This window comes from Rhineura floridana, chromosome 3 (assembly GCF_030035675.1).
Source record: "Rhineura floridana isolate rRhiFlo1 chromosome 3, rRhiFlo1.hap2, whole genome shotgun sequence".
Classification (NCBI taxonomy): domain Eukaryota; kingdom Metazoa; phylum Chordata; class Lepidosauria; order Squamata; family Rhineuridae; genus Rhineura; species Rhineura floridana.
The window spans coordinates 195,104,129-195,130,362 of NC_084482.1; the positions used below are offsets into that span (position 1 = coordinate 195,104,129).

At 42.7% G+C, this 26,234-nt stretch overlaps 1 protein-coding gene across 1 annotated transcript; it reads left to right on the forward strand.

Moving 5' to 3' along the window:
- Window positions 1-715: 715 nt before the first annotated feature.
- LOC133378845 (killer cell lectin-like receptor subfamily B member 1B allele C) lies at window positions 716-23,466 on the forward strand. The gene is made up of 6 exons (XM_061613459.1): window positions 716-800; window positions 2,089-2,178; window positions 11,562-11,687; window positions 14,910-15,064; window positions 20,860-20,972; window positions 23,346-23,466. Exons 1-6 carry the CDS (start codon window positions 716-718, stop codon window positions 23,464-23,466), a joined length of 690 nt encoding a protein of 229 aa, XP_061469443.1.
- Window positions 23,467-26,234: the final 2,768 nt, after the last annotated feature.

Genomic DNA, 26,234 nt, shown 5'->3' on the forward strand with positions numbered 1-26,234 from the left:
TTTTAAGTAATTATAGGGTGACTGCGGTCATGAAAAATCCACCGTCAGTCAGGGTAAGTCTTGAGTGAGCAGATTTTTGAGGACTCTTCCAGATGAAGCTTTTGTTGTGCACTCGCCCTGCCTTATTTACTTAATTTTTCAAATGTTCCTATTATTAAATTGCTCCTGTTCCTAAAACAAGGTATCATTCTTCAAATGGAAGTTGTCGTTGTCTGTCATGTCACAAATTAAAAAGAAGACAATTTCCCTCCAAAATCCAGGGGGTGGTGGAAACCCCAGCTCAGGAGGGGGCATTTCCTCCCTCCTCCCAGCTACAGGCCAGTCTCTATCCTGACATATATACTTTTTTGTTACTGCTCTTGTTAAACAATCAGAAGAGAGAATGTCTTGGTGATCATCTGCAAATCACCAAGACAATGTCAAGTAAATCCAGATCTACCTTCTGCTGTCTCCTACTTTAAAGACTAACAAAATCTTTACTCTTTAAGTTGCCACAAGACTTGTTTTTTGCTGCAAGGGACCAACACAATGCTCCCCCACTGGATATGTAAATAAATAATGACAACCCCACACTCAGCATGGGGAATTCAAGAACTGTGTGTGATTAGCTCCTCCTCACCATGGATTGTCTTGGTCAGGTAGGTTCACATAGCGGTGCTTGTAGACACTTCCCCTTGTCACTGAGAGCCTTGCATACTTACACGATACTCCCAGCATGGCTGGGGAGATAGTTTATGCTGATATCAACATTGCTTCTGAACCACACTCCTCAAGGCAGCTACATCCATCTCAGCAACTCTGTGAGTGACTGTGTCACCTGTTTGTTTTTTAAAGTTGGTAGTGGTCTTGTGGGCATGGGTCTAGAAAGCAAGTACCCAGAGCTTTCATCAGAATAACTGTTTGGGGGTCCACTTGGTTCTCCATGTTTCTGTGACAGTTTTTATGGCTGTGAAAATGTAAAGTGGGTGGTGCAAATGAGTAGGAATTGTCTTGGCATCTGGAGGAAATACATTCTGTGCAGAAATGGAAGAGTATATGAACTGGACCATTCAGTTCAAGTAATATTCAGCTGTATTTTACTTTTGAGGACTAGTGGGAAGGATGAACGATGAATGTGTAAGGACTAGGAATATGCATATGTGGAAATGTTTGTTTGCTGGATAACTACTATGGGGAACTCCTAAGGTTCAGCCTTGGGATTAAATTATATCAGTTTAATACTTGGAATTCAGCACATAGCTGCATCGCATTGCAGTATTTGGAGCTCATACTGTCAGATCATTTTATAGATTAAAGTTTTCTACACAAGTTTTCACTGTATTGTTTTGGTCACCTGCTAAAACCTTTTCTGTTTCAGCAAGCCTACCCAGGCATGTAATTTTAACATGTAATTTTTATTGTGTCATTTTACTATATATAATTGTTTCTAAATTGTGGATATATTTTGATACAAAATGTATGCTAATTTGTTTTAATATCTGCTTTTATTGGCATTTTAATGAATATTTTGATTTGTGTTAATCCCCTTAAGCGGTATATATTTAAATAATGGAAATATAAATAAATGAAAACCAGATGGTTTGGGGATTTTTTTTATTTAAAAACAGAAAAGCAGCTATAATTCTAAGTGTGATACAGTGACCTGTACACAGTTTTGACAAGTCCCCTAGCAGGCATCTGATCCAGTTATCAAAATTCAGGCTTTAGTTCAGTGGCTATTCCTTTGGCAAATACTTTTTATTAATTATTTTGGTTTTGCAGAACGCAAAAAGTTTATGACAGAATCTGGAAGGTTTTAAAAAAATGCTGCCCAGTAATTAATTATTCAGATCTTTAAAATGTCAGTGGATTTGTGACTTGCACTACCAGTATTCCCCCTGAAATCTACAGAGCAGCACATTTGATATATTGGTGTGGATAATGCATACGGGGAAATGCATGGTGTGGGTAAAATTGTGTAGGAGAGGGAACATCTTAACACTGCAACGTTCCTCAGTCTGAATTCTGAAATTAGTTGTAGAAAAGCTGACTTAAGACTCTTGATGTACACATTCTTCCATTTCATAAATTAGCTGTCACTCTTTATAGCTGCTCTCCAGCCTTCTCATCAGCACCAGTTCATTCTGTGGGCAGGATGCATTGGGAATGTAATCCTCATGATAGCTGTGATAGTCTTGGGTGAGTACCAAAGTAGCATTATAGAGATAGATAGATAGATAGATAGATAGATAGATAGATAGATAGATAGATAGATAGATAGATAGATAGATAGATAGATAGATAGATAGATAGATAGATAGATAGATAGATAGATAGATAGATATGTTTATAACTGTTGAGCCTTTTAGTGGTGTTCTACAGGGAGGAAATCTTATGATGCATTTAAAAAAAAACCCACCCCTTCCTAATGGTTTTATTATGAACAGTTTTTGTCAAATATTGCTGTGAAAATGTTCTTAACATATATTCGTTAATTTTATAAACATATTTTTAAAAACCCTCTACATTATTATTTATTGTATGGACGAATGCTGGACTAGATGGGCCATTGGCCTAATCCAGCAGGCTCTTCTTATGTTCTTAATCTTTAATGTTTTCATTCCATTTGTTTGTTTTTGCATTAAACATTTTAATAATATACCTTCACAACATGTAAAACTGTCTTTTGATGCATGTTTAATCAGAAGTCAGTCCCACTGTGTTCCATGGGGCTTACTTCCAGATAAGTGTCCAGAGGATTGCAGCCTTTGGCTCCAATCCTAACCCATTTACCTCAGAGCAAGCCCCATTAAGCTCAATAGGACATTGTTGTCTATGAGATAGAATGTGCCCACAGGCCCCAAAAGGTTGGGTTTTGGCAAGGTCTATGGTTTAAGAGAAAGAAGTTAGAAAGCTGGAAAAGGTTTTTGTGAATTGCCAGTAAACAGCCTAAATTTCATTGAGATTAGCTCAGTGACCTTTTTTTGAAAGAAAGAAAAAAGGATGCAAAGTGGCCCAGTCCCTCCAGGTCAATGAGATCTGCTTATCACAAAGCCACAGCAGTGGACGGCATTGTGGGGGCTGCTTGCCTCATCTGACCTCTCTCTAGCTGAGTTGCTGCAGCATACCCGGACGAAGAGGGGGACAGGTGTAGCAGTGTCAAGGTGAGTGCAGTGCATGTATGCTGGCAGCAGCACCAGATTTGCTTCACCAGCTTGTCTGCACCACTCCAGCCTTGCCACCATCACACTCCTCCACCTCTCCATCCTGGTATGCTGCAGCAACTCAGCCAGGTGGAAGTCCGGTGAGTACCACATCCCCACCACACTGTCCACTGCTGCATGAGCATGCCCAGTGCTGTTCTCAAGTTGGGAGTTGGGAGAGCTCCCAAGTTGGGAGAGCTCCCAAATCTGGACCAAATTTGTCTATGCCAGACGACTGAACATAATGGAATTTAAAATCCTCCTTTTATTTTTTACTTTCAAAAATGAGATGCTGTGTGTTTAGCAATTTAAAATAAACATTATTGTTAGACCAAACTTTGTTCAACTTCATGCTGAAACACTGGGCTTATCCAAACGGAGCGGGATAATCCACGGTTTCCATATTCGGTTTGTCATCTGATACTCCTCACTTTGCCTTTTAGTTCGCTCTTTCCCAAATAAAAAAACCCGCTTTTTTGCACACGCACACGCAGCGGTGAGACCACTACATTCTTTTCGCTTTTTCCAAGCTCCGCCTCTAAAACCTTCCCCTATCAACCAATTGGTCAGCAAAAAAATAACGTATGCTCCTCTCCCCCTTTGCAACGAAGCACAATATGGCTGTAAAGGAGTTCTCGCAGCGGAAGGAAAGGGAGAAGGAGGAGGGTGGTTGGTTTCAGCCTGCCTCTGGAAAGCTTTGTCAATTTCATTCTACTCACTGGGGTTTTTGCTTCAAATCATTTGCCGCGGGAAGGAAAGGGAGAAGGAAGGGGGGGTGACATGTTTCTTGCTTTTTTGGAGAAATCAGTGCAATTGCCAACGTGTGTGTCTCCTTAAATATCCATAAAGACAGAAAAGCATACATTTGTTTAAGCGTAATATGGCAAGAAAGGGACTGCTGGTCGGTTTCACGCCTGCCTCCAGAAAGCTTTGTCAATTTCATTCTACTTGCTGGGGTTTTTGTTTCAAATCATTTCACCACGGGAAGGAAAGGGAGAAGGAGGGGGGGTGACACGTTTCTTGCTCTATGGTTCTCCAGTCTCTATGGTTTCTGGCGGTGGGGACGCTGTAGCAAACCACTCATATGCAGGGCAGGGAATGCCCATTACTTTCAACGGGTAGAACTGGGGGCAGAAAAGCCCATGAGTCTCAATGGGTAGACCTGGTGCCACAACAGCCAATGCATTTCAATGAGTAGATCTGGCATTTCAATGAGTAGACCTGGTGTCCGGAAAGTCTATGCATTTCAATAGGTAGACCAGGCCACCACCTTTATGGAATGTATGCGAGTAGAATGAAATTGACAAAGCTTTCCGGTTATTGGATTTTAAATGGATTTAATTCTTGTTGTGAGCTGCCTTGGTCTCCAACCCTACTTCACAGGGTTGTTGGGGAGATTCCATAAACACACACACTAGAGATGTAAAAATGCATACACCCTATATAATAGTTTATTGTCAAAACCAGATGGTTATTGCAGAACTTTAAAAAAAATCAGTATTAGTTTCCTACCAAATAAAAGCATTGATCTTTGGGTGAAGGGCTGGTAATAAATTCTAATTCTAAGTAAGCCCTGCCTAGTTTCTTTAAAAAAAAAAAAGGATTGGAGGGGGCGAAGAAAGATTTAAAACACAGTCCTTTGCTATGTTCACTCAAAAGTCCCACTAATTTACCGCACAATCCTAACCATGTCTACTCAAAAGTAAATCCTACTGAATTCAATGGGGTTTACTTTTTTTTATTATTACTCTTTATTTTTACCCCGCCCTTTTTCCAAAACTGGAACTCAGGGCGGCTTACAAATAAAAACCACACATAGGTAAAAAAACATACAAAAATATACAATTAAAATAGAATTAAACAATTCGTAACATTAAAACCATGAAACATACACTTAAAATACTAAAACAATTTAAAACATTAAGAATAGGACCATAGAACAATACAACAGACCTTATGAGGTCCTATCTTAAACAGCTTCTAGTCCAAAAGCCTGTCGGAATAAAAAAGTATTTGCCTGCCGACGGAAGGATAGCAAGGAAGGGGCCATTCATGCTTCCCTAGGAAGAGTGTTCCAGAACCTGGGGGCAGCCACCGAGAAGGCCCTATCTCGCGTCCCCACCAATCGCGCTTGCGAAGCTGTTGGGACTGAGAGAACTCCCAGGTATTTGGGATTAGCATTGCAGCTTTACTCCCAGAAAAGTGGGTAAACTTCATATTGGGAAGATTTTCAAAACTGGCTATGAATTAGACAAATAAACTACCCTCTTCAACAGCCCAGTAAAATTTAAACTTGTTTGACTCCTTATAATTAGAAAGGTATAACATATTATACACTCATTGAACTTCTGATGTGCAGACAAACAGGAAAAGGAAACTCTTTTCAGGGTTTGCAGTAGGTACTAACTATTGCCTGGAGGTCAGCAAATCTCTTGTCAATCACAACCCTGACTTCACTTATTGGCTAAAAACCTGAAAGGGCAGGTGTTAGAGCAGCTGACTTCTATCAGAATTTGTGTGTGTGGGGTGGCTGTCATTTTGCTGTATATCTTTTGAACCCAACCACCTAGAAACTTAATTTTTTAAAAAATGAAACCTATGATTCTGGAGATTGGGGTGACTCACCTGGAGACCCAGAGAGGACCCCCAAAATCTGGAGTCTCTGGGTGAAAACTGGAAACCTGGCAACCCTAATTGAGTTTCCCACCAGGTATGGGTCAGCTCACAGGAGCATTATTCTAGCAATACAGTAAGGTTCACATGTTTCATAAGGCAATGCAGAACCAGGATAGTGTGGGGCATCTTCGCTGGTTGCAGACAATCCATCTTTCCCATCTGGATTTGAGCCTGAAAGACCAAGGAAAAATGTGGGTGCATGGAGCGGACATTATAAGCAAGCTACACAGGAAGTGGATTGGATGGTGAAAGACCAACCCAAATTGTGTTTGCATTTTTACAGATTTGTAGGGTACAATATCTCCGAGAGGAGGTCAGGTCTCCTGCTCCCCTGGTGCATTCACTATAGCCACCTAATTTCCCCGCTTTTTAAAGTTTAATAGTAATATCTGTTGGCTATAGGTACATTCTTAAACTGCAATGATTTTTTGCCTAACAGTGAATAGAATCATAGAATGGAAGAGTGGGAAGGGCCCTATAAGCTATTGAGTCTAGCCCCCTGCTCAATGCAGGAATCCAAATTAAAGCATACCTGACAGGTGGATGTCCAGCTGCCTCATGAATGCCTCCAGTGTTGGAGAGTCAACCACCTCCCTAGGTAATTGGTTTCATTGACTTACTGCTGTAACAAGGAAGTTTTTCCTGATATTCAGCCGAAATCTGGCTTCTTGTAACTTTATGTGTAGATAAAAACACAGGCAAAGGACTTTTTTTAAAAAAAAAAAGACGTTCGCTTTACACAGTGGAATGAGAAGAGCTTCGTGCCTATTATTCTCTGACCTTCCACAAAGAATGGAACTCCTCATACATCAGAAATTGCCCTGTTCTTTTCTGCTTTAAGTCCATTTCTAAGAAGTTGGTTAGTGAGCATCTTCCTGAAAAGGTATTGCGTGGGAGTGTCTGAGGTGACAGGAAGGCAGCGTGGGCAGCAGCTGACCCAGTTAAAACAATTACATTTCTATGTAGCCTTCAACCATTTTCCAGTGGAGGGCTAAACTAGCCACATGATATGACACTGAAGCTTATACATACTTTCTCATTTTCTTTGGAAAATCTGACCTCATTTTCAGGCACTAATGATGAACAAATCATAATGAATTTTTAAATTTATATTTAAAAAAATGCCACATTTCATATTTAACCTGGATGGCTGGAAAGATTTTTGAAAACCATTAGTGGAGCACAAAATGTATTTATTTGTTTATTGATTTAATATCCCCTCCTTCTGGGAGGAATTCTTCTGGGCTCCTTCTGAGAGAAATCTTTTAGAATGCCAAATCCAATTTTGTAGCCTTAGTAACTGAACGCTAGGAAGATTGAGGCAACGTATCCTAAAAACATATATTGTTTTTCAGTTGCATTAACAAAATTTGCAAAATCTTCATTCAAATTACTAATTTAAATTCTAAATTGTTACAGATGTTTCAAAATGCTTTCCCCTGCACATAGGGATATTAGCCATTAATTCAAGATACTGTTTATCTTTTTGATTATCATTAAATGTTTCCAAAAATTCAGATTTTCATATTCAGATAGGAGAACCAATGTGGTGTAGTAGCTAGAGTAGTGCCCATCTAGACTGTGGTGCCAATGGGAGCTTCCTTTGGAATGCAAACAGCAGTTTTTGAAGGGACCATCACAGGAAAAGTAATTTAGAGTCCCCCACCCCACCGTCCTGAGACTGGTCAGGCTTCTCTAGGCCTGTTATTTACAATGAGTGTGCATCAGTTCTGTGCACTTCCCAGACTATGGGCTCAGCTACATGGTGGTTTAATGTGTGCTTGGTGCTATTCACATCTCCTTTAAGTTTGCATGGTTCACATGACATTACTGGCCAACAGAAGCTATCACACAGTTTCTCCCTGTAAATCCATACTAACCAATCCACTGATAATACAAAAAGGGAAGGAAAAAACGCCTTCACTCTGTATCTCTAGTGCTTGCAGACACTTCACTTGGATGCTTTTAGGGCGGTGTGGCAGTGGTTCCTAATTTGTATTTCAGATGTAGTGTACCAGTGAAAATACAAATAGTTGCACTTCTGGGCTGTTTTTTAAAATGAAACTTACTAGTAGAACAAATTGAGCATGCTCAGTTGCCAGGTAACCAGAGGGAGTGGAAATGTTAAATTAGAGGGTGTGGTCATTAGGGAACTACGTGATTGATTCTTCCCCTCAACGTGAATAGAAAACACCGTGTTTGCAGCTGGCATTGAGCCCTTACTGTGGACGGTTCAGATAGAAAATGGAGATGAAAACAGAATTTTTAGTACAAAGTAATGCTCCTGGGTAGATAAGCCATATGAAGTGAAGACGGTTTATTCAGGTGAGGTTTTTGCATGCCTGAGTCAGATTGTGCCTCCTTCCTCCACAGTACTGCTCCCTCCCCCAACTCTGAGGGGGAGGGCTGAGAAGTTTTTGGACCAGTTCTGAGGGACATGATCCCCTTTTGTCCTCCTGTCCTGTGAGAGGAGGAAAGAACTTCCAGTGAGGAAGCAGCAGCTGCAGTCCATTACTCTGCTGCAGCAACAGGAAGAAAAATAAATGAGGTAATGAGACTGCAGTCTATTTTGCACAAAGCAGATGCTTAGAACAAAACCCCCATACAGCTACTGGAAGTTGACAATTACCACTTACGGAAATGAAATTAATTTCTAAGCACAAGCAGGAGGTAGGAAAGAGGAGTTGTCCCCCCCTCAAAAAAGGAGATTCACCTGAACACAAATTGCGGAGTGAGGGCAGGGTACTGGAGCAAGGTGTCCACCACAAGAAAAGTCAGCACGTATTACTTTTCCTTTCTGGATTTTCCAAGGATTGAGAAAGTCTCCATTTAAAGGGGGGAATGTGTGGGACAACTTTGGGATGAGGAGGACATCTTGTGAACACCCCTTAATTCATGGAGAGACAGTGTGGACAAGCCCACAGTCTTTCCTGGGGTTCTATGCTCTTTTTTCCACCTCTACTACCACATGACTCCTATTATACCCCCAAATGGCTTAGTCTGCCATTGCAGGAGAACCACTACAGCTACCATTAAGAAACTTGGGAGGTTTTGTCTACTCAGAATGGATGACCATGCCTAGAAATTGCATCCGATTGTGGCAGGAAATAAAGGGGCTTTCTTTTTTTAAAAAAATCAAACTTTAAAGGTGCCCTGAACAAAAACACAAAACCCTGGATATATCTGCTTGCAACTTGGCATGCTTAATCCACTCTGATATTTCAGTGTGCTCCCAAAAGTACTATGATTAGAGAGCTCTGGTAGTCAGTCCCTGATTGGAAGCTGGACATGGCTGGACCAGATTGTGGGTGAATTCAGCTGGAGTGGTGGGTTAGGGAATTTGCTCAAAGGTGAAAACTTAGAGGCTGGCATCAGCAACAGCATCTCATGTCCTGAGAAACACTTATATAACCCCTGTGTAAATATCAGTATTCCCTTACGTACTTAATATCTCTTTAATGAATAATTTTGGTTAATAGTTCATCCTGTCTCCAGTGTTGCTATCAATCTCTTGCCCACTACATCCAGCTTCTAGGAGGTTTTAAAGGCATTCTAAGGGAATTTGTGGCAGCAAAAAGGGGTCAGATTGAGTTATTGTGAAATATAAAAATTAAAGAAGCACAAATATTTAAACTTGTGTTTATAAGAGTGGAACCAAGAAAACTATTTCCCTATAGGTGGTGGTAGTGGTGGCACCTGTTACCCCATATTCCCAAAGGGGGGCAGACTTCTGTGAACTGTGGGATACCCTGAAGCATGTTAATACCTCCCTCTTGCTTCTCAGTGACCCTGTTCTGACTTTGGGCTTATCCACATGGGAGCATTTCTTCGTAGCAAATACATTGCTTTTACCATTGTAATAGATTTGCAAGGTCCACACTTCGTGCTCAATGGTAGCTTCAAATCCATTGTTTTCCATTCACACAAGTAGGCATTCCTCTGGGGAGGATTAGTGTTACTGTTTCCTTGTGGCTCCGCCCTCTAATTTTACATTTTTACTCCCTTCGGTTGCTCAGTTACTGGGCATGTGCCAATATTTTTGACCTGCATGGTATTTCCACTCCCTCCTGCCCCCACCACTTCCTGAAGTTCAGCAGTTGAAAAGAAGTGGGGTCATCTGACCTCCCTTTCTCCTCTGCCCCTTGCTTTTTCTGAGTTTATTTTTCCCCGCTAGAAAAACAAATATATCAATATTTTAAAGAAAATAGCAATGTTTTGAGAAAATATCAATTTTGGTATTATTTTCTTTAAAATATTGATATTAATATCGATATTTTTGAGGTGACTTTTTAAAACAAATCCACTTACTTTTAAGGGAGAAAAATTGGAAACCAGGAGCCGAGAGATGTTACTTCAAAATTCTCTCCACAAAGAATGAAGGAAGTTTACTTGGGGAGAAAGCATGGAAAGAAAGGAGGGCTGCAGCAAACTGTGAAGGGGGGAGGACAGAGCAGTCAGAAGTTGCTAGATAAATCACTTGAAACAAAATGGAATTCATGGAAGAGTTAGTGGATGGAGAAAGGGGAATAGCTGAAAATGATGATTCATCCACCCACTAAAACCCATCGAAGCAAACCGTCCGCAAAGATGCGTGGGGCGGACTGGAGCCATATTGTTCTAAATTTTTCATATTATGAGCCAATTGGGTTAGTACGAATTTACAGGGGAAAAACTGTGTGATAACTTCTGTTTGCCAGTAACGTCATGTGAACCATGTGAATTAAAAGGGGATGTCAGTAGCACCAAACACACACTGTAGATGAGCCCTTTATTTCTGTCACAACAACTCACTGCCTGACTACTGTTAGAGGGAGTGATATTGTCATATATTCCATGAAGCCAGAAATGCCACCTATCTTTCTGTTTCATTATGGTATCATTTCTTAGCAAGGACAGAAATTAGGGCTGGTGGAACAGGCCTAGTAGCATACCACATTTATGAAAATGTACTCAGGCGGAAGTGAGTCCCACTAAGTTCAATTAGATTTACTCCCAGATAAGTGCATATAGGATTGCAGCTTTAATACAGGTTGCTTACTGAATACAACGAAAGAGAAGGGGTATTCCCCCTCAGGGAAGGATGATGTAATGTAGGCCTGTGAACAGATAGATAGTAGCTGTCAAGTGATGTGTGGAGAAAGAAGGGGAGAGCTGAACTTTGGACTCTGCAAACTCTGGAAAGTGCCATTCAGGGAGAGGTGTCTCTCCCTGGAGATCTGATGTGGTTGTGGGGCAGTGGATTTGCCTGAAGTGTTCCAGTTATGCTCAACCTGTATATTAGTAAATAAAATCAAGATTGCCATAAGCCTTAAGTGACCTCCTTCCAAAGGAAACCAAACCTTATTAAGCACTGGACCCCTGGAACCTCTCACTGCTTTGAGGAATGGGACCGGCGTAATAATAATTTTCTTTTGAAAGGAAAAAAAATAAATCTTTTCTGTCCACAAAAATGCTTATATTGATCTCATTACTAGGTGATTTTCCAATGAAGGCCAGTACTCCTTAATATCTGTGTAGGAGGGAAATTTGACAGGTGTATCTTCTTACATCCCTGCATGACAAAACTGTGCCTTCCGAAATTCCATCCTGTGCACAATTATCAACAATACAAGTGTTCTGGCCTCTTTTGCATATTTTGAATCTGCACCTTAACATTTTGCCTATTTATTTAAATAGTTGTGTATGTTTGTTTTGGGAGAACAGCTTTGCAGTTGGAGAATGAGAAAGGAAAAACTGTAGTGGATGTTGGCGAATGCAATACCTCTTTAGACAAGTTCCAGTCTCTCATAAGAAGCAGCCTCTGCAACCAAACCCAGAGCAGGTCCTCAGGTAAAATTGATCCATTGTAGAACTTTATTCTGCTGTCTCTTTATAAGCTTATCTTCTTTTCTTTACTGCACATCTGAGCTATTTTGAGGCCTAGGCCTTCAGTAATCAAACCCACTTCATTCACTCGGGGTTTTCACAGCTATACCCTCAAACATTAGCAGCTTTATTCCTGCAGTAACTTATTCAGCAATAAAGTATTCCATTTTGTTCTCTTTGCACTGTCACCCCCCAGGGCTGGCCCTATTATTGTTCGGTATTATAAAAATACACACACAGAAATAGGAACTAATTTGGTTTCATCCTATTTCTTAGCAGAGTTGTAAAAATACAAGCAGCGGAATGAGAATGTAAACCAGCCCACCTTTCTCTATATAAATAACAACAGACACAATCCTTTAGGTAAAAGAAAAAGAATGTTTACTTACAACCTTTCATATGTTTAGAAGAACATAGGCTTTAGCTTGGAAGAAAGGAAATATAGGTCTCAGTCCATCTTGGTGTTGGTAATGGATGCTCTTAGAGAGAGCATCTTGCCATGCGGCCCCTCTCAAAGGTAGGAAGATCAGCAGAAGAATGGAGGATATTCAAAAATCCCCCAGGACAAAGGAGAAGGAAGTCAGGTAACTAAACCCCACCCATTAGGAAGTTACATCATGGTAAACAGGTACATGGGATATTCCCAAATATCCCTTAAAGTGACCATGCAATATTTGTTTACTCTAACAATTATAAGGCCGAGTGAGGTGATCAATGTGACGTCCTTCCCCAGCACCACCTGTGAAGCTCTCACTTGTGGCTACGAGTAGACAGGAACATCAGGTTTTCTTCTTACCCTTTACAGCTCTAGCACAGTTCTCAGAAGATCCCCCTGCTAGGCCTTACTACCCAACACTCTGTATCTCTTATAACCTTTAGACTGTGCCTTAGTCTCTGCCAGGTTATCTTGATACCTTGTGTCAATAGGTATGGTAATTTGTAAAACCCCCTGCAGCCCCTTGACTCTGAAGCCTACAGCCCAGGGTTTCTCTGTGGGACTGGATACACTTTCCTCCGATCCACCGCTGCCACCATTCGATACAAACTGTTCATTCAGCCTTGGTTACTTTGCTATTCCCCCTGGTATGTGTATCCCAGCTGAAGGAATCAGGCTTTTATTTAACCAAGAAATATCTATTAAGAATTAGAAATAACAAGATTAATTACTTTGTTGACAAGCTTATGGTTTCATATATGTTCTGACGTGTACTTTACTTCTCATTAATTGCCTCAGAACTCCAACTCACTCTCAACAACAACACCCACCTCCAAACACCTCCAAAACCTCTCTTTCACCTCTCTCAACCTCCAACATCCACCCAGATTCAACTGTCATTCTTCCATTTATACTCCCAGCCATTCAAACGCTCAGCCAATCATCCAGCATTCTACTGCTCATGTACTCCCCCTCCTCTTTCACTCCACTTACCATATGTCTTCTATATAACCAGCACTTACCATATTTACAATATAAGCAGGAACATCACAATCAACTCAGGCAGTAAATGCTAGGCTGCAGTGGGGACAGTCCCCAGCTTTTACCTCTGAACCCTGTGTTCCCCTTCTGTTGGGGGATAGGTCTGTGTGTGCCATGTGGCCTGTCCTGCACTCCTATAACTAGCTTGCTGCCCTCAGTGTCAGGATTGTTGCCAGGACTGAAATCAGATTTAACTACCAGGCTGGTCAGCAAAACTACCAGGCTGGTCAATTTGCTTTCAAATAACTGTTTGTTGTGTGTAATGCCCATCTTTGCCCTCCAGAGGGCCACAGTTTGCCTCTCTGAGCTGAGTCAGACCAAACAACTAGGCAACCAAGCAACACATCTGTCTAATAAAGCTCCATTTATCGAAGGGCTAGACTAGACATGATTTGATATCTGTGTTTTTTAGACTTAAACACAATTGGGGTGAATTGGACCAGGGCCATACTTTCAATGCAGCTGTGAGGGGCCCTGATCTAGGTCAAGGCCCCATACCTGTTTCCCATCAAAAAATCCCTCCCTGGTTACTGTTATTTGCTACCCACTCCCCAGGGAACTGATTCCAGTAAAGAGCACCTTCAGGCACAAATAACTGCCGGAGGAATTGTTTTTTCTTTCACAGGAAGCCAACATGAGGGCCTGATCCAGACTGAGGGCATGTTCTGGATCAGGGCTTTCCCTATAAAATAAAAGTGGCCGGTTTAAGCACACTTTTTAAAAAAGTGAATAACATAACATATTCTTTGAGAAGCCCCAGAGAGCGCCCTGCAAATCCTCAGAATGTCCACAAAGAGGCAGATGACACATTGCAATGCAATCATGTGGTCTTACCCCAACGGCCACTTCAGTGGGTGTGAAACATTTTTTGGAAGTGTTGATTGATTTTGCATCAGGCATTCTGCTTTCCCTCTGAAACTCCCACCTAGTGTTGTGACTCCCACCCAAAAAAGACACTTTTTTTTCTGGAAAAAATGGGGGGCAACTGGAAAAAAAAGTGTGTTTATTTTTCTGGGTCTTTTTTTCTGGACCATCACAGCTCTACTCCCACCAAGCTGCTTTCCCCTCCCTTTTTTACCCTGGAATCCAAATGAGGACAACATTAATTTTCCTATTGCAAGCCCCCCCCCCCAACATCCTGAAGGCATTTTGCTGTAGGGAAACAACAGTCAGGTTAATGTTCCATATACTGTAATATGTGATCCAAATGTATCTTTCAATTAGTTTAAGACCCTTTTCTCGTTTTCTGTGACTGGCTGCCTGCAGCCCTCAGCTATGAGCTTTATCATCCCATTCCCTCACCAAATGATCAGTGATTTTTTTTAATCACCAGATTGTAGAAATAAAGCAGAACTAGGTTGAGTGATAGGATCCACCACTTTGGATGGACTGCAAACAATTACCTTACTGAAGTTGTGGCTACAGTCAGTGAATAGAATCCACTGTTTGCTGGATAGCTTTACACAGCCTTTCCCAACTAGTGTGCCTCCAGATGTTGTTGGACCACAATTCCCATCTTTCCTGACTATTGGCAATGCTGGCTGAGGCTGATGGGAGTTGTGGTCCAACAACACCTGGTGGCCCACTAGTTGGGAAAAGCTGGTCTAAAGCCATTGGGTTCCTGCATTTGCTGAAGTTTTTCCACATTAGAAAATATTACTGTTTAGTCATAAACATTAAAGAATGTTTCTCTCACTCTCCTTCCCCAGTTAATTCTACTTGCAGACTATACCCTGTACTCTGGCACCTCCACAGGGACAAGTGCTACTGGCCATCAGAAGATACTAAAACCTGGGATGAGAGCCAACATGACTGTGCATCAAGGAATTCTCAACTGCTGGTGATCCAGGATAAGGAGGAGATGGTAAAGGGACAATTGTACATTTCATGCAATGCATTCCTATGCATGTTTATTCCGAAGTAGAGATAGAAGGGTCTGTCAGTTTCGGTTCTCTCTGTTTCTAATTTTTTCCAATCTTAAATTCGGTTTTTCACATTTCTGCAGCAATTTATGATTAAAAAAAAAAAACTCATGAAAATTCTGCAGCGTTTTAGTGAGAATTTCATGTAACTGTAGCTGATTCTCCTCCTATTCCTGTGTGAGATTGATAGTGGAGTAGAGGAGGGGATTATATGCCATTTGCTCCCCCCCATTCTACATAGCCTTTCAGAGGCTTTTCTCCATGCAGGATTTAAAGTGTGTGTGTAGCAGGAAGACTGTGGGCAGGGAAATATTGTGCATAAGAATGTAAGAAGCACCGTGCTGTGGCCTGTTTGTCCACCGTCCTGTTTTCACAGTGGCCAACCAGATGCTCCATTGAGAAGCCCACAAGCAAGACCAGAGTGCAAGAGCGCTCTCCCCTCCTGCGGCTTCTGGCAACTGGTTTTCAGAAGAAACTGCTTCTGACTATGGTGGCAGAGCACAGCCATCAGGGCTAGTAGCCATTGTTGGCCACAGATTGCTTAGCAAGATGGGCCTTTGGTCTGATCTAGCAGGGCTCTTCTATCTTCTTCAGGTCCCAAATATGTATGTCAGAAGATTCTATTGAAATCAGACTATCAAGCAAATTTCCTGTCATCCTCCCATTCAGACCTCATCATAATAAATAATAATAAAATTTTATTTGTTAGTCGCCTATCTGTCCGAGCTAACATACAATAATACAAAATACAATATACTAATCAATATACAAATCAACAAGCCACAATCATCAATTAATCTAAAACCATCCTTCAATTAATACATCATAAAACTAGTCCACCCCAGAAATCCCATAGGCCTGCCTGAATAGCCAGGTCTTTAAGGCTCGGCAAAAACTCATCAGGGAGGAGGCATGTCGAAGGTCAAAAGGAAGCGAGTTCCAGAGGGTGGGGGCCACAATCGAAAATGCCCTCTCTCTGGTCCGCACCAGCCTAGCTGTTTTGACTGGTGGGACCGAGAGAAGGTCTTGTGAGGCTGATCTTGTCTGGCGGCATAATTGGTGATACTGGAGGCGTTCCTTCAGATAAACTGGGCCAAAACCATATAGGGTTTTAAAGGTCAACACCAACACCTTGAATTGGGCCCGGTAAACAACTGGTAACCAGTGTAGATCTACCAACACTGGGGTGATATGATCCCGGCGACGGCTCTGCTTTATCAAGCGTGCCGCCACATTCTGTACCAGCTGCAATTTCCGGACCGTTTTCAAGGGTAACCCCACGTAGAGCGTATTACAGTAGTCTAAGCGAGAGGAGACCAGGGCATGTATCACTCATGGGAGCAGATGTACAGGAAGGTAGGGTCGCAGCCTCTGTATCAGATGTAATTGATACCAAGCTGCCCAGCTCACTGCCGAGACCTGAGCCTCCATGGACAGCTGGGAGTCGAGAATGAACCCTAGGCTGCGGACCTGGTCCTTCAAGGGTAATCTCACCCCATTAAGCACCAAGTCTAAATCTCCCAACCTTCTCTTACCACCCACAAGCAACACCTCGGTCTTGTCGGGGTTTAGCTTCAGCCTATTCTCTCCCATCCATCCACTTACAGACTCCAGGCACTTAGACAAGGTATTCACAGCCAACTCTGGTGAGGACTTAAATGAGAGATAGAGCTGAGTGTCATCCACATATTGGTGACACTGCAGCCCAAAACTCCTGATGATAGCTCCCAGCAGTTTCACATAGATGTTGAATAGCATGGGGGAGAGGATAGAACCCTGTGGCACTCCACAATTGAGAGGCCAAGGGTCTGAAACCTCATCCCCCAATGCTACCCGTTGATGCCTATCGGAGAGATAGGAATGGAAACACCATAAAACAGTGCCCCCTATTCCTAATCCCTCCAGGCGGTTTAAGAGGATACCATGGTCAACGGTATCGAAAGCCGCTGAGAGATCCAGGAGGATGAGGAATGTGTATTCTCCCCTATCCAACGCCCTCCTCATATCATCCACCAGAGCGACCAAGGCTGTTTCAGTTCCATGTCCAGTCCTGAAGCCCGATTGGAAAGGATCTAAATAATCTGCTTCATCTAAGTGTGTCTGTAACTGTTCAGCCACCACTCGCTCAATCAGCTTGCCCAAGAATGGTAAATTAGAGACTGGGCGAAAGTTATTCAACTCTTGGGGATCCAAGGAGGACTTTTTAAAGATGGGCTTTATCACTGCCTCCTTGAGGGCTGATGGCATTGCACCCTCTTCCAAGGACGCATTTACCACTGCCTTGATCTCTTCGCCCAGTCTCTCTTTGCAGCTCATAATGAGCCACGAAGGGCAAGGATCAAGCAAACAAGTGGTTGGCTTCACAGTAGAGAGCACCTTGTCCACTTCCTCAGAGGGAAGAGGCTGAAACTGATCCCAGCAGACCAGAATGCAACTGGCCAACTCTGGCCCACTGCCTGTATCCACGGCGTATGGAATCATGTTCTTCAGGCGCTCGATTTTATCGGCAAAGTGTTTAGCAAATATGTCACAGGAGGCTTTGGAATGCTCCATGGGTTCCTGAGCAACTGGACCGACCAGGCTTCGGACCACTTGGAACAACCTCCTGGGACAGCACTCTGCCGACGCAATAGAGGCAGCAAAGAATTGCCTCTTTGCTGCCTTTGTTGCCACCTGGTAGGCCGTTATTGCCGCTCTAACCAGTGTCCGATCGTCTTTGGCACAGATTTCCGCCACCAGCGTTCTAGTCGTCTCACCTCCTGTCTCAGACCCCGCAACCGTGGTGTATACCAGGGTGCTGTCTGAGCTCTATTCAGGGGGAAAGGACGTTTCGGAGCCACCCGGTCTATTGCCCTAGTGATCTCCCTGTTCCACTCCACCACCAGGGTATCGACCGGGCGTCCTTCAGTCAGCTCCAAATCACCCAGCGCATTCAGGAATCCCTTAGGCTCCATCAGGCATCTGGGGCGGACCATCCTAATAGGTCCTTGTCCCCTGCGGAGGGTGTGCGGCATTGAGAGGTCCATATTCACCAGGTAGTGATCTGACCATAACACGGGGTTAGAAGAGACAGCCCCCATTTTCAGAGCACTTTCCTCCCCTCCTGAGACAAACACAAGGTCAATAGCATGACCGGCTACATGGGTGGGCCCTGTATTACTGAGGTGCAGTTCCCAAGAAGTCATGGTTTCAATGAAATCCCAAGGTGCTCCCGTGAGAACGGTCTCAGCATGCACGTTGAAGTCCCCCAAAACCAATAGGTTGGGGGAGAGCAACCGCACATCCGAGACCACCTCGAGCACCTCGGTCAGGGAGTCTGCCGTGCAGCGGGGTGGGCGGTACATGAGCAGAATTCCTAAACTGCCCTTTGGGCCCAACCTCCAGTACATACAATCAACAAACTTGGTCTCGTGGAGAGGGGGTCTGGTGAAAACCAAGGACCTCCGATAGATAACTGCCACTCCCCCTCCCCGCCTACCAATCCTCGGCTGCTGTGCGTATTGGAAACCGGCTGGACTCATGGCCTCAAGTATGGGAGCTGAGGCCTCATCCAGCCAGGTCTCGGTAATACACACCAGGTCTGCATTCTCATCCAGGATGATATAGCATCTTGCTATAATTGTTTTTCTCCTTAGTTATTTACAACAAGAGATTTTTTTATCAGGCATACATTATATGTAAATAGATACACAAATTGCTTTGCAATGTATGTTATCTACATATTCATTGTTGCATAATTGCCACTGTCCTGACAGATGCCTCATTGTTTTTGTTTTTTCTGAAGAGTTGTTTGCTGACTTTGTGTAAATAGGTCTTTGCTAGAAGCAGCCTATATGCAGTAAGGATGCAGTCCCAACCATGGACTAGCCCCAATGCTGGTCCTACACAGAGTAGGTCCATTGAAGTTAATGGACATGACTAACTTAGTTTCATTCATTTCAATGGATCTCCTTGGAGTAGGACTAGCATTGGACCACATGTCTACTCCCACTGAATTCAATGGGGCTTACTTCCAAGTAAGTACCTTTTATGTACAATTCCCCAGGAAGGAACTGTACATTGTGTATAGTCACCTCCTGGAAGCTTTTAAAAAAGGATTTTTTACCATGTGGCAATGCAAGAAAGCAAGAAAAGGGTAGCCCACAGATCATCTCGTCAGTACAGACACATGTGTGGTTTAGTTAGGGATGTGTAAGAAATTGAATGCAGTTTGCATTTCAAGCCAAATCTATCAAATTTGTACTTTCTGAAACAATATGAGAATGAAAACACCACCATCCTTCAAAATTCTCACGTATTCATATTTTGCAATGCAGTTTGCCAACCCTATAGTGTTTACAAAAATGCAAATGTTAGGGGCAGGTATACATAAAACGAATATATGAATCAAAATAGCATGCAAACATGCATTATATGATGAGAAATGGCTTACAAATATGTGTACATTTGTCAAAACAGCCTACAAAAATATGTTTATTAGGAGAAATTCAAACTAAAATGATGGAGAAATTTCTTGAGGATCATTTTTAAAAAATTGTAAATTGCTGCAGAAATGTGGAAAACTGAATCTAAGATTGGAAAAATGAGAAACTAAGAGATCCGAAATTGACAGATCTTTATTTTATTTATTTATTTTTATTTATTTATTTATTTATTTTATTTTATTTTGTTGCATTTATAAACCGCCCATAGCAAGTAGCTCTCAGGGCGGTAAACAGAATAAGATAAAATACATACATCATAATAATAAAATCACAAAACACATAAGACACAATGAAAACAAAATACAATTAAACAAAATATAAGATGATAAAAGGATTAGTATTACAAGATTAAAAAGATAAAAAGATTAAAATGATTAAAATGCCTGGGAGCATAAGAAGGTCTTTACCTGGCGCCGGAAAGATAATAATGTAGGCGCCAGGCGTACCTGTTCGGGTACCATTCCTAGGTTCAGTTCACTGCAGCTGAATCTGCAGATCAATGTTCTGATCCATGCATAGGTCTGAGGGGGACAAAATGGGCAAGTTTGCTTCAAAATGTGGACTGAACTGGAATCCTCCCCAACCCTAGTACACAACCTGATGGATGTGTAGTATACTTCCAATAATATGCCTCCAAATATCAGTTGCTGGGAATGCACTCATATCCTGCTTGTGGGCTTCCCATAGAGATCTGGTTAGTCATTCTGAGATCCAGCAGCCAGGCTCCTCTTAAATTCTTACCTGTAAGATTAGCATTGTGCCACCTCATGTTTTAGATATACAGCAAGGGCTTTAAGGATCAATGTACTATTCAGGAAAGGCTTCTGCCTTTGCCAACTCCAGTGTTTTCAGCGCAGGTGCTGGTTGGGGTGGAATTTAGCCACATTCCAACCCCAGAGTTAGCACTCTGCTGGGGAAAGTGTATGCATTATTGGGACTGATGGTGGAAAGAATGCAATTACACATTTAAGCACACTAGAAACCCAAATAGTACTCTGTGATTGGTTGAAATTTAAATTAAATTAACACAGATGGAGACCTAAGGAATTGTACAAGAGGGCGATGGTGCTTAGATGAAAAGACAAAACAAAGAAGCATTAAATGGAGGGACACAGGATTGTGGTGAATGTTTAAATACGCAGGCAAGTAGCTCTGATGCTCAGCAGCCCTGGGCCTTTCTGAAGAAGGTAAGAAAAACAAAAATAAGAAAAAAGTGTTTTGTTGTCATCCAAAATACTTTCTCTCTGATACAGGATTTCATTAAAAACATTATAGAAGATATAAAACCGTACTGGATTGGACTCAACCGGCCATTGCCAGAGAAGAAATGGGTGTGGATTACAGGCACCCCTCTTGATCACAGTCTGTGAGTTTGTTCCTTTTTTATCTAAGCATAAAAGCATGCAACTTTTAAAGCTGAGATTATCTGGGTTTAATACAACTGAGGCACTGGCTTTTATGCTACTCAGAATTAAGTTGGAGAGGAGAGGCATCTAGGGACTGATGTTAGAGATGTTGCCAAGTTTCACATTTAATTTGCACTGGATAGTGAGGCATCCAGATACTTTTTGTCTCTATTATGTCTCCTTTTGGCTCTCTTGGCTCATTAAATGCAAGTCTTAATTTGTTGTTATATGCCTTCAAGTCAATTACGACTTATGGCAACCCTATGAATCTTTTCTGGATATATTCCTGGGTTATCATGGTAAGAGGTATTCAGAGGTGGTTTACCACTATAGGCTAAGGGAATAGCTAACAAAGTTTGTAAAAAGCCTTTGCTTCTTCTGTTGGCTATTTCGTTTGAGAAGCTTCCCAGATCTCAGTGAAAAAAGTTCTTGAGCTGCAAGTTTATGTTCCATGAAGGCTTGGGAGTAGCACTAGGCTCGCTCATTCCATGATCCCAATCCATATTCCCCACCCTGCACAGCCATTACCCGGGGAATGAACAGTCCCATTTATGATCAAGGTTTCTTATTTTCCCCATCTTAAATTCAGTTCTTCACATTTCCAAATTTTGCACAGTTCTTCAAAAATCCACAGGTGGAGTTTTACAAAAATTTCCTCATGAAAATTCGTCAACATTTTAGTACAAATTTCTCTTAATATAGATTTTTATATGCAATTTTGCCTGTTATGCACATTTTTGCAAAGCATTTCCCCATAATATAGTGCATTTTCATATGCATTTTTTTCATTAATATGTATCTTTATGCACAATTTACTCCAGTATATGCATTTTTATAAACAGTGTTTGGTTGAAGAACTGCATTGCAAAATTCAAAAACCTATGGATTTTAAAGGATAGCTGTGTTTCAGTTCATGTATTGTTTCAGAAAGTGAAAATTAGGTAGTATCACATTTAAATGTGAACTGAATCAAATGTCTCCTCCATCCCTAGTTGCTGATGAGATTTTTAAAACAGGGATAGAAAACCTCTGGCCTGTGGGCCAAACTTGGCCCACCAGGCCTCCTCATTTGGCCCACGTGGCTGTTTCCCCTAAAGCCCACCCACCTGCCCACATTTGATGTCAGTGAGTTCCCAGTTGTTCCTTTCTTCTTCCTTTCTTGGAGCAAGGAGCATGCCTTGCTCCAATAGGTCAAAGCAAACTCCATTGGAACAGAGTGAAAACCTCCATTTTAGCAGCAGTTACAGTGGAAATTGCTTGGTGCTATTGAACAATCCTGGTACAGTGGTTCGCAAGTGCTTGAGAGCCAGCTGGCTTTCAGGTACTTGCGAAATGCTCTGCAATGCACTTTGACAGGTGGACAGAAGAACAACCCACCTGTCAATCATCTGTGGTCATAATGACATCAGGTGATTGACAGGAGGGTTGTTCTGCGCACCTTTCAAAGTTGGCCCAGGGAGGATGAAGCCAGATAAGGATCTGGCCCACTGGGCCATAAAGGTTCCCACCCCCCATCCCCCACCCCATTAAAAACAATAAGAAAAGGTTGGGCCCCCTTGTCCTAGCCGGTGACAATACCCATGAAATTCCCCATGAAACTTTGAAAAGATCCTCACATTTTCAGGGCATTTCCCCCCTTAATACACCCATATTCACACGCATAAGTGGTCAAAAACAGCTTGGGCCCAAATATTGGCCCAGCTCCAGAGGGAAAGCAGAGGAAGGAGGAAATAAAGGGAGAGCTTGAATGCTACTTGTAATTTGTGATCCGTGACCTCATCCCATTTGATTTGGAGATGGACTTGGTAAACTAAGCTGTTCTTAAAACAAATAAATCCTAGCTTAATTGGGTGCAGTCACAGTCTAATACAGCCTGTCTGTTGCATCATCATTGGGAATGTGATGAGGTCCAAGCGCTCATGAGCAAGCCAGCTCCTGCCCACAAGCTCCTCTAACCTGCCCCATTGCCCCCAATTTACCAACCATCCACAGGAGGCAAACTGGGCTGGTCATTTTGATTTCTGGAGAGGTAGAGTACTCCCAGGACTCTGGCGGAGCATCCACCACTGTTGCAGGCCTGCTTTCCATGCCCGAAAGTAAATTGCTTGGTCTTGGGGCAGGGAAAGGGGGAAGGTGGTGCCACTCACTCTGTCAAGGTGAGCAGGGCTCTCTTCACGCTGCCCACTTTGATACTACTCATGCATGTTTGAGTTATTCAACCCATGCAACCATCTTTCGTTTTGGCAATGCCACTGTTTTCGGTTAAAAAGAAGAAACAAGTTTTGCAACAGCCTTTGACCCTGATAACCAGCTTTCCCCTTTTCCTTCCACAGGTCCACAGACCCAAACAGTAGTAACTACAGCTATTGTGGTTCAATAAAGAATAAAGTCTTGCCTGATAATTGCAAAGCTGTATTGCAGTGGGTTTGCCAGAAAGACTCTTTCTTGCTGTGATGTTTCCTTTTATATATGTAATAATTATGTGGCTTTTTGGTAACTTGCCAGACACAACATTTTTTAAAAAACCTTGAGACACAAAGATTATGAAAGGCACTTCATAAATACACATTTATGAAATAAAATGTTGCCATTTGAAAATGGGCTTATATGTGGTTGAGCGGCAGGAGTGATTCATACAATCCAGGACACAAAAAGCAAAATATCCACAGGGTGCTAAACTAATAGGGCTACCCCACTGGATATTCATTAACTTTGAAAGGGAACATACACAGAAGGTAACTGATTTGTAAATATCTCTTGATGGCTGAGATAGCCATGTCTGTTGTGCACTATGAAACATGTAGAAATGTACATTTATTTCCACGTCAGAGGAGAAGGAAATGGAAGAAAGACTTAAACCAATTGCACTGAAACAGAAAATGCCAGATAAAAGCAGAATTAATGTCATAATTGACTGAGGCACACTTGTACATCCCTAGTAATGAGTCCCCCTCTAGGATGCACACCTTAACGTGGTAAGGGGGTTTGAGAGTGTTGAAGAAGCTGAGAGCAATGCCATCACGAGTCTAGACCAAGAGGCTAGACTTCTTGGACGGGTACCCAAGGCGGAATGGTCAAAGCTGAGACACCAGACTAAGATGCATCCAGACTCAGAGGAAGGCAATGGTAAACCATCTCTGAATATCTCTTACCACGAAAACCCTATGAACAGAGTATCCAAAATGCAACCCGAGATAGTGCTGGAAGATGAGACCCCCAAGGTCAGAAGGCACTCACCAAGCTACTGGGAAAGAATCTTATAAGATCTGAACAGGGTGGTTCATGACAGATGCTGTTGGAGGTCGCTGATTCATAGGGTCACCATTAAGTCGTAGTCGACTTGAAGGCACATAACAACAGTAATGAGTAGGGCTCTTCATCTCTCTGGAAGAAGAAGGATCTCTCCCGCACGTGTGTATATATCTACACTGATTGAGAGCACAGGGTGCTGCTGGGCTTCACAAGCAGATAGGGTTTTAAATGCTACTCTTAATACTGGGGTGTTGTTTGCATGTCGTGCTAAACCAAACCATGTGGGTTCCAGAAGAGGAGTTCATGGCTGCTTTGGTCCTCCCCAGTTGTTTGCTATTGTGCCATGCTGAATCATAGTTTGGGTTAGCATATTGTCTGAACCCATGCTTGTGGTTTAGTCCTCCTGGACAAACCACAACCTGTAAACCATAGGACAAACCATAGTTAATGCTCTTGGTTCGTTCGCAGTGGGGATCACCAACCTGACAACTGTGGGCAACATAGTGCCCACAAAGGCATTCCTTGGTGCCCCTGGGCAGCATAGCACCTGCACTGCTGGGTTACTGACCCTCATGTGGAAATGGCAGAGCAGTTGCTGGAACTGGAGCCAAAAGGGCCTGCCCCCTTGCACTCCAGTTGGATTGGAAGGATATTGGGAGTGGGGAGAGAGGTAGTAGGAATGCCTTCACTTCTAACCTAATGGCTCTCCCAGTTTGCTTGTTTGTTGCCCTCTGGCCTTGAGGAGCTGGTGGTGGAAACCTGCTTTGCCCCATGAAGGGCTCTTTTTTCAATTGGGGGGGAAGAGAGAGTGAGAGAGGAAGGAACAAAGTTAATTGCATTCACTTAGCTGACTGTTGCCCACCAGGATATGGAACTGGCAGCAGGCTCCTTTCACCCACGAAGGGCATTTTCTGAATGTGTGTGTGACTGAGTGGCAGAGAGAGGGAGAAATGTGTGTGTGTATATATAGTGTGTGTGTGTGAGAGAGAGAGAGGAGACGAGGTAAGTACAAATGTGTAGTCTTCGTGTATGTGTATGAGGTGGGAGATGCACTTGGGCAGAGAGAGACAGGTGTGTATGGTTTGTATGTGTGTGGTGAATGTGTACATGTGTGTGTGAGAGAGTGAGTATAGTGTGGCTACCTTGTAATCTTTTTCCTGGTACTGGGGAATAATAAAATAAAATAATAAAATTTTATTTCTTAGTCGCCTATCTGTCCGAACTAACGGACACTCTAGGCGACTTACAATAATATAAATACAATATACAAAGCATAAATCACAAACATCAATTAATCTAAAACCACCCTTCAATTAATACAACATAAAACTAATCCGCCCCAGAAATCCTGTAGGCCTGCCTGAATAGCCAGGTCTTTAAGGCTCGGCGAAAACCTAACAGGGAGGAGGCATGTCGAAGGTCAGAAGGGAGCGAATTCCAGAGGGTGGGGGCCACAATCGAAAATGCCCTCTCTCTGGTCCGCACCAGCCTAGCTGTTTTGACTGGCGGAACCGAGAGAAGGCCTTTTGAGGCTGATCTTGTCTGGCGGCATAACTGGTGATACTGGAGGCGTTCCTTCAGATAAACTGGGCCGAAACCGTATAGGGTTTTAAAGGTCAGCACCAACACCATGAATTGGGCCCGGTAAGCAACTGGTAACCAGTGTAGATCTACCAAGACTGGAGTAATATGATCCTGGCGACGGCTATGCTTTATCAAGCATGCCGCCGCATTCTGTACCAGCTGCAATTTCCGGACCATTTTCAAGGGTAACTCCATGTAGAGCGCATTACAGTAGTCTAAGCGAGAGGAGACCAGGGCATGTATTACTCGTGGGAGCAGATGCTCAGGAAGGTAGGGTCGCAGTCTCTGTATCAGATGTAATTGATACCAAGCTGCCCGGCTCACTGCCAAGACCTGAGCCTCCATGGACAGCTGGGAGTCAAGAATGACCCCTAGGCTACGGACCT

Bases quoted from the DNA above. Each gene is read 5' to 3' on its own strand.
- LOC133378845 (XM_061613459.1), top strand. From the start codon at position 716: ATGGCTGGGGAGATAGTTTATGCTGATATCAACATTGCTTCTGAACCA. The intron at 801-2,088 runs GTGAGTGACTGT...CACTCTTTATAG, and splicing joins ACATCCATCTCAGCAACTCT to CTGCTCTCCAGCCTTCTCAT. The intron at 2,179-11,561 runs GTGAGTACCAAA...TTGGGAGAACAG, and splicing joins GATAGCTGTGATAGTCTTGG to CTTTGCAGTTGGAGAATGAG.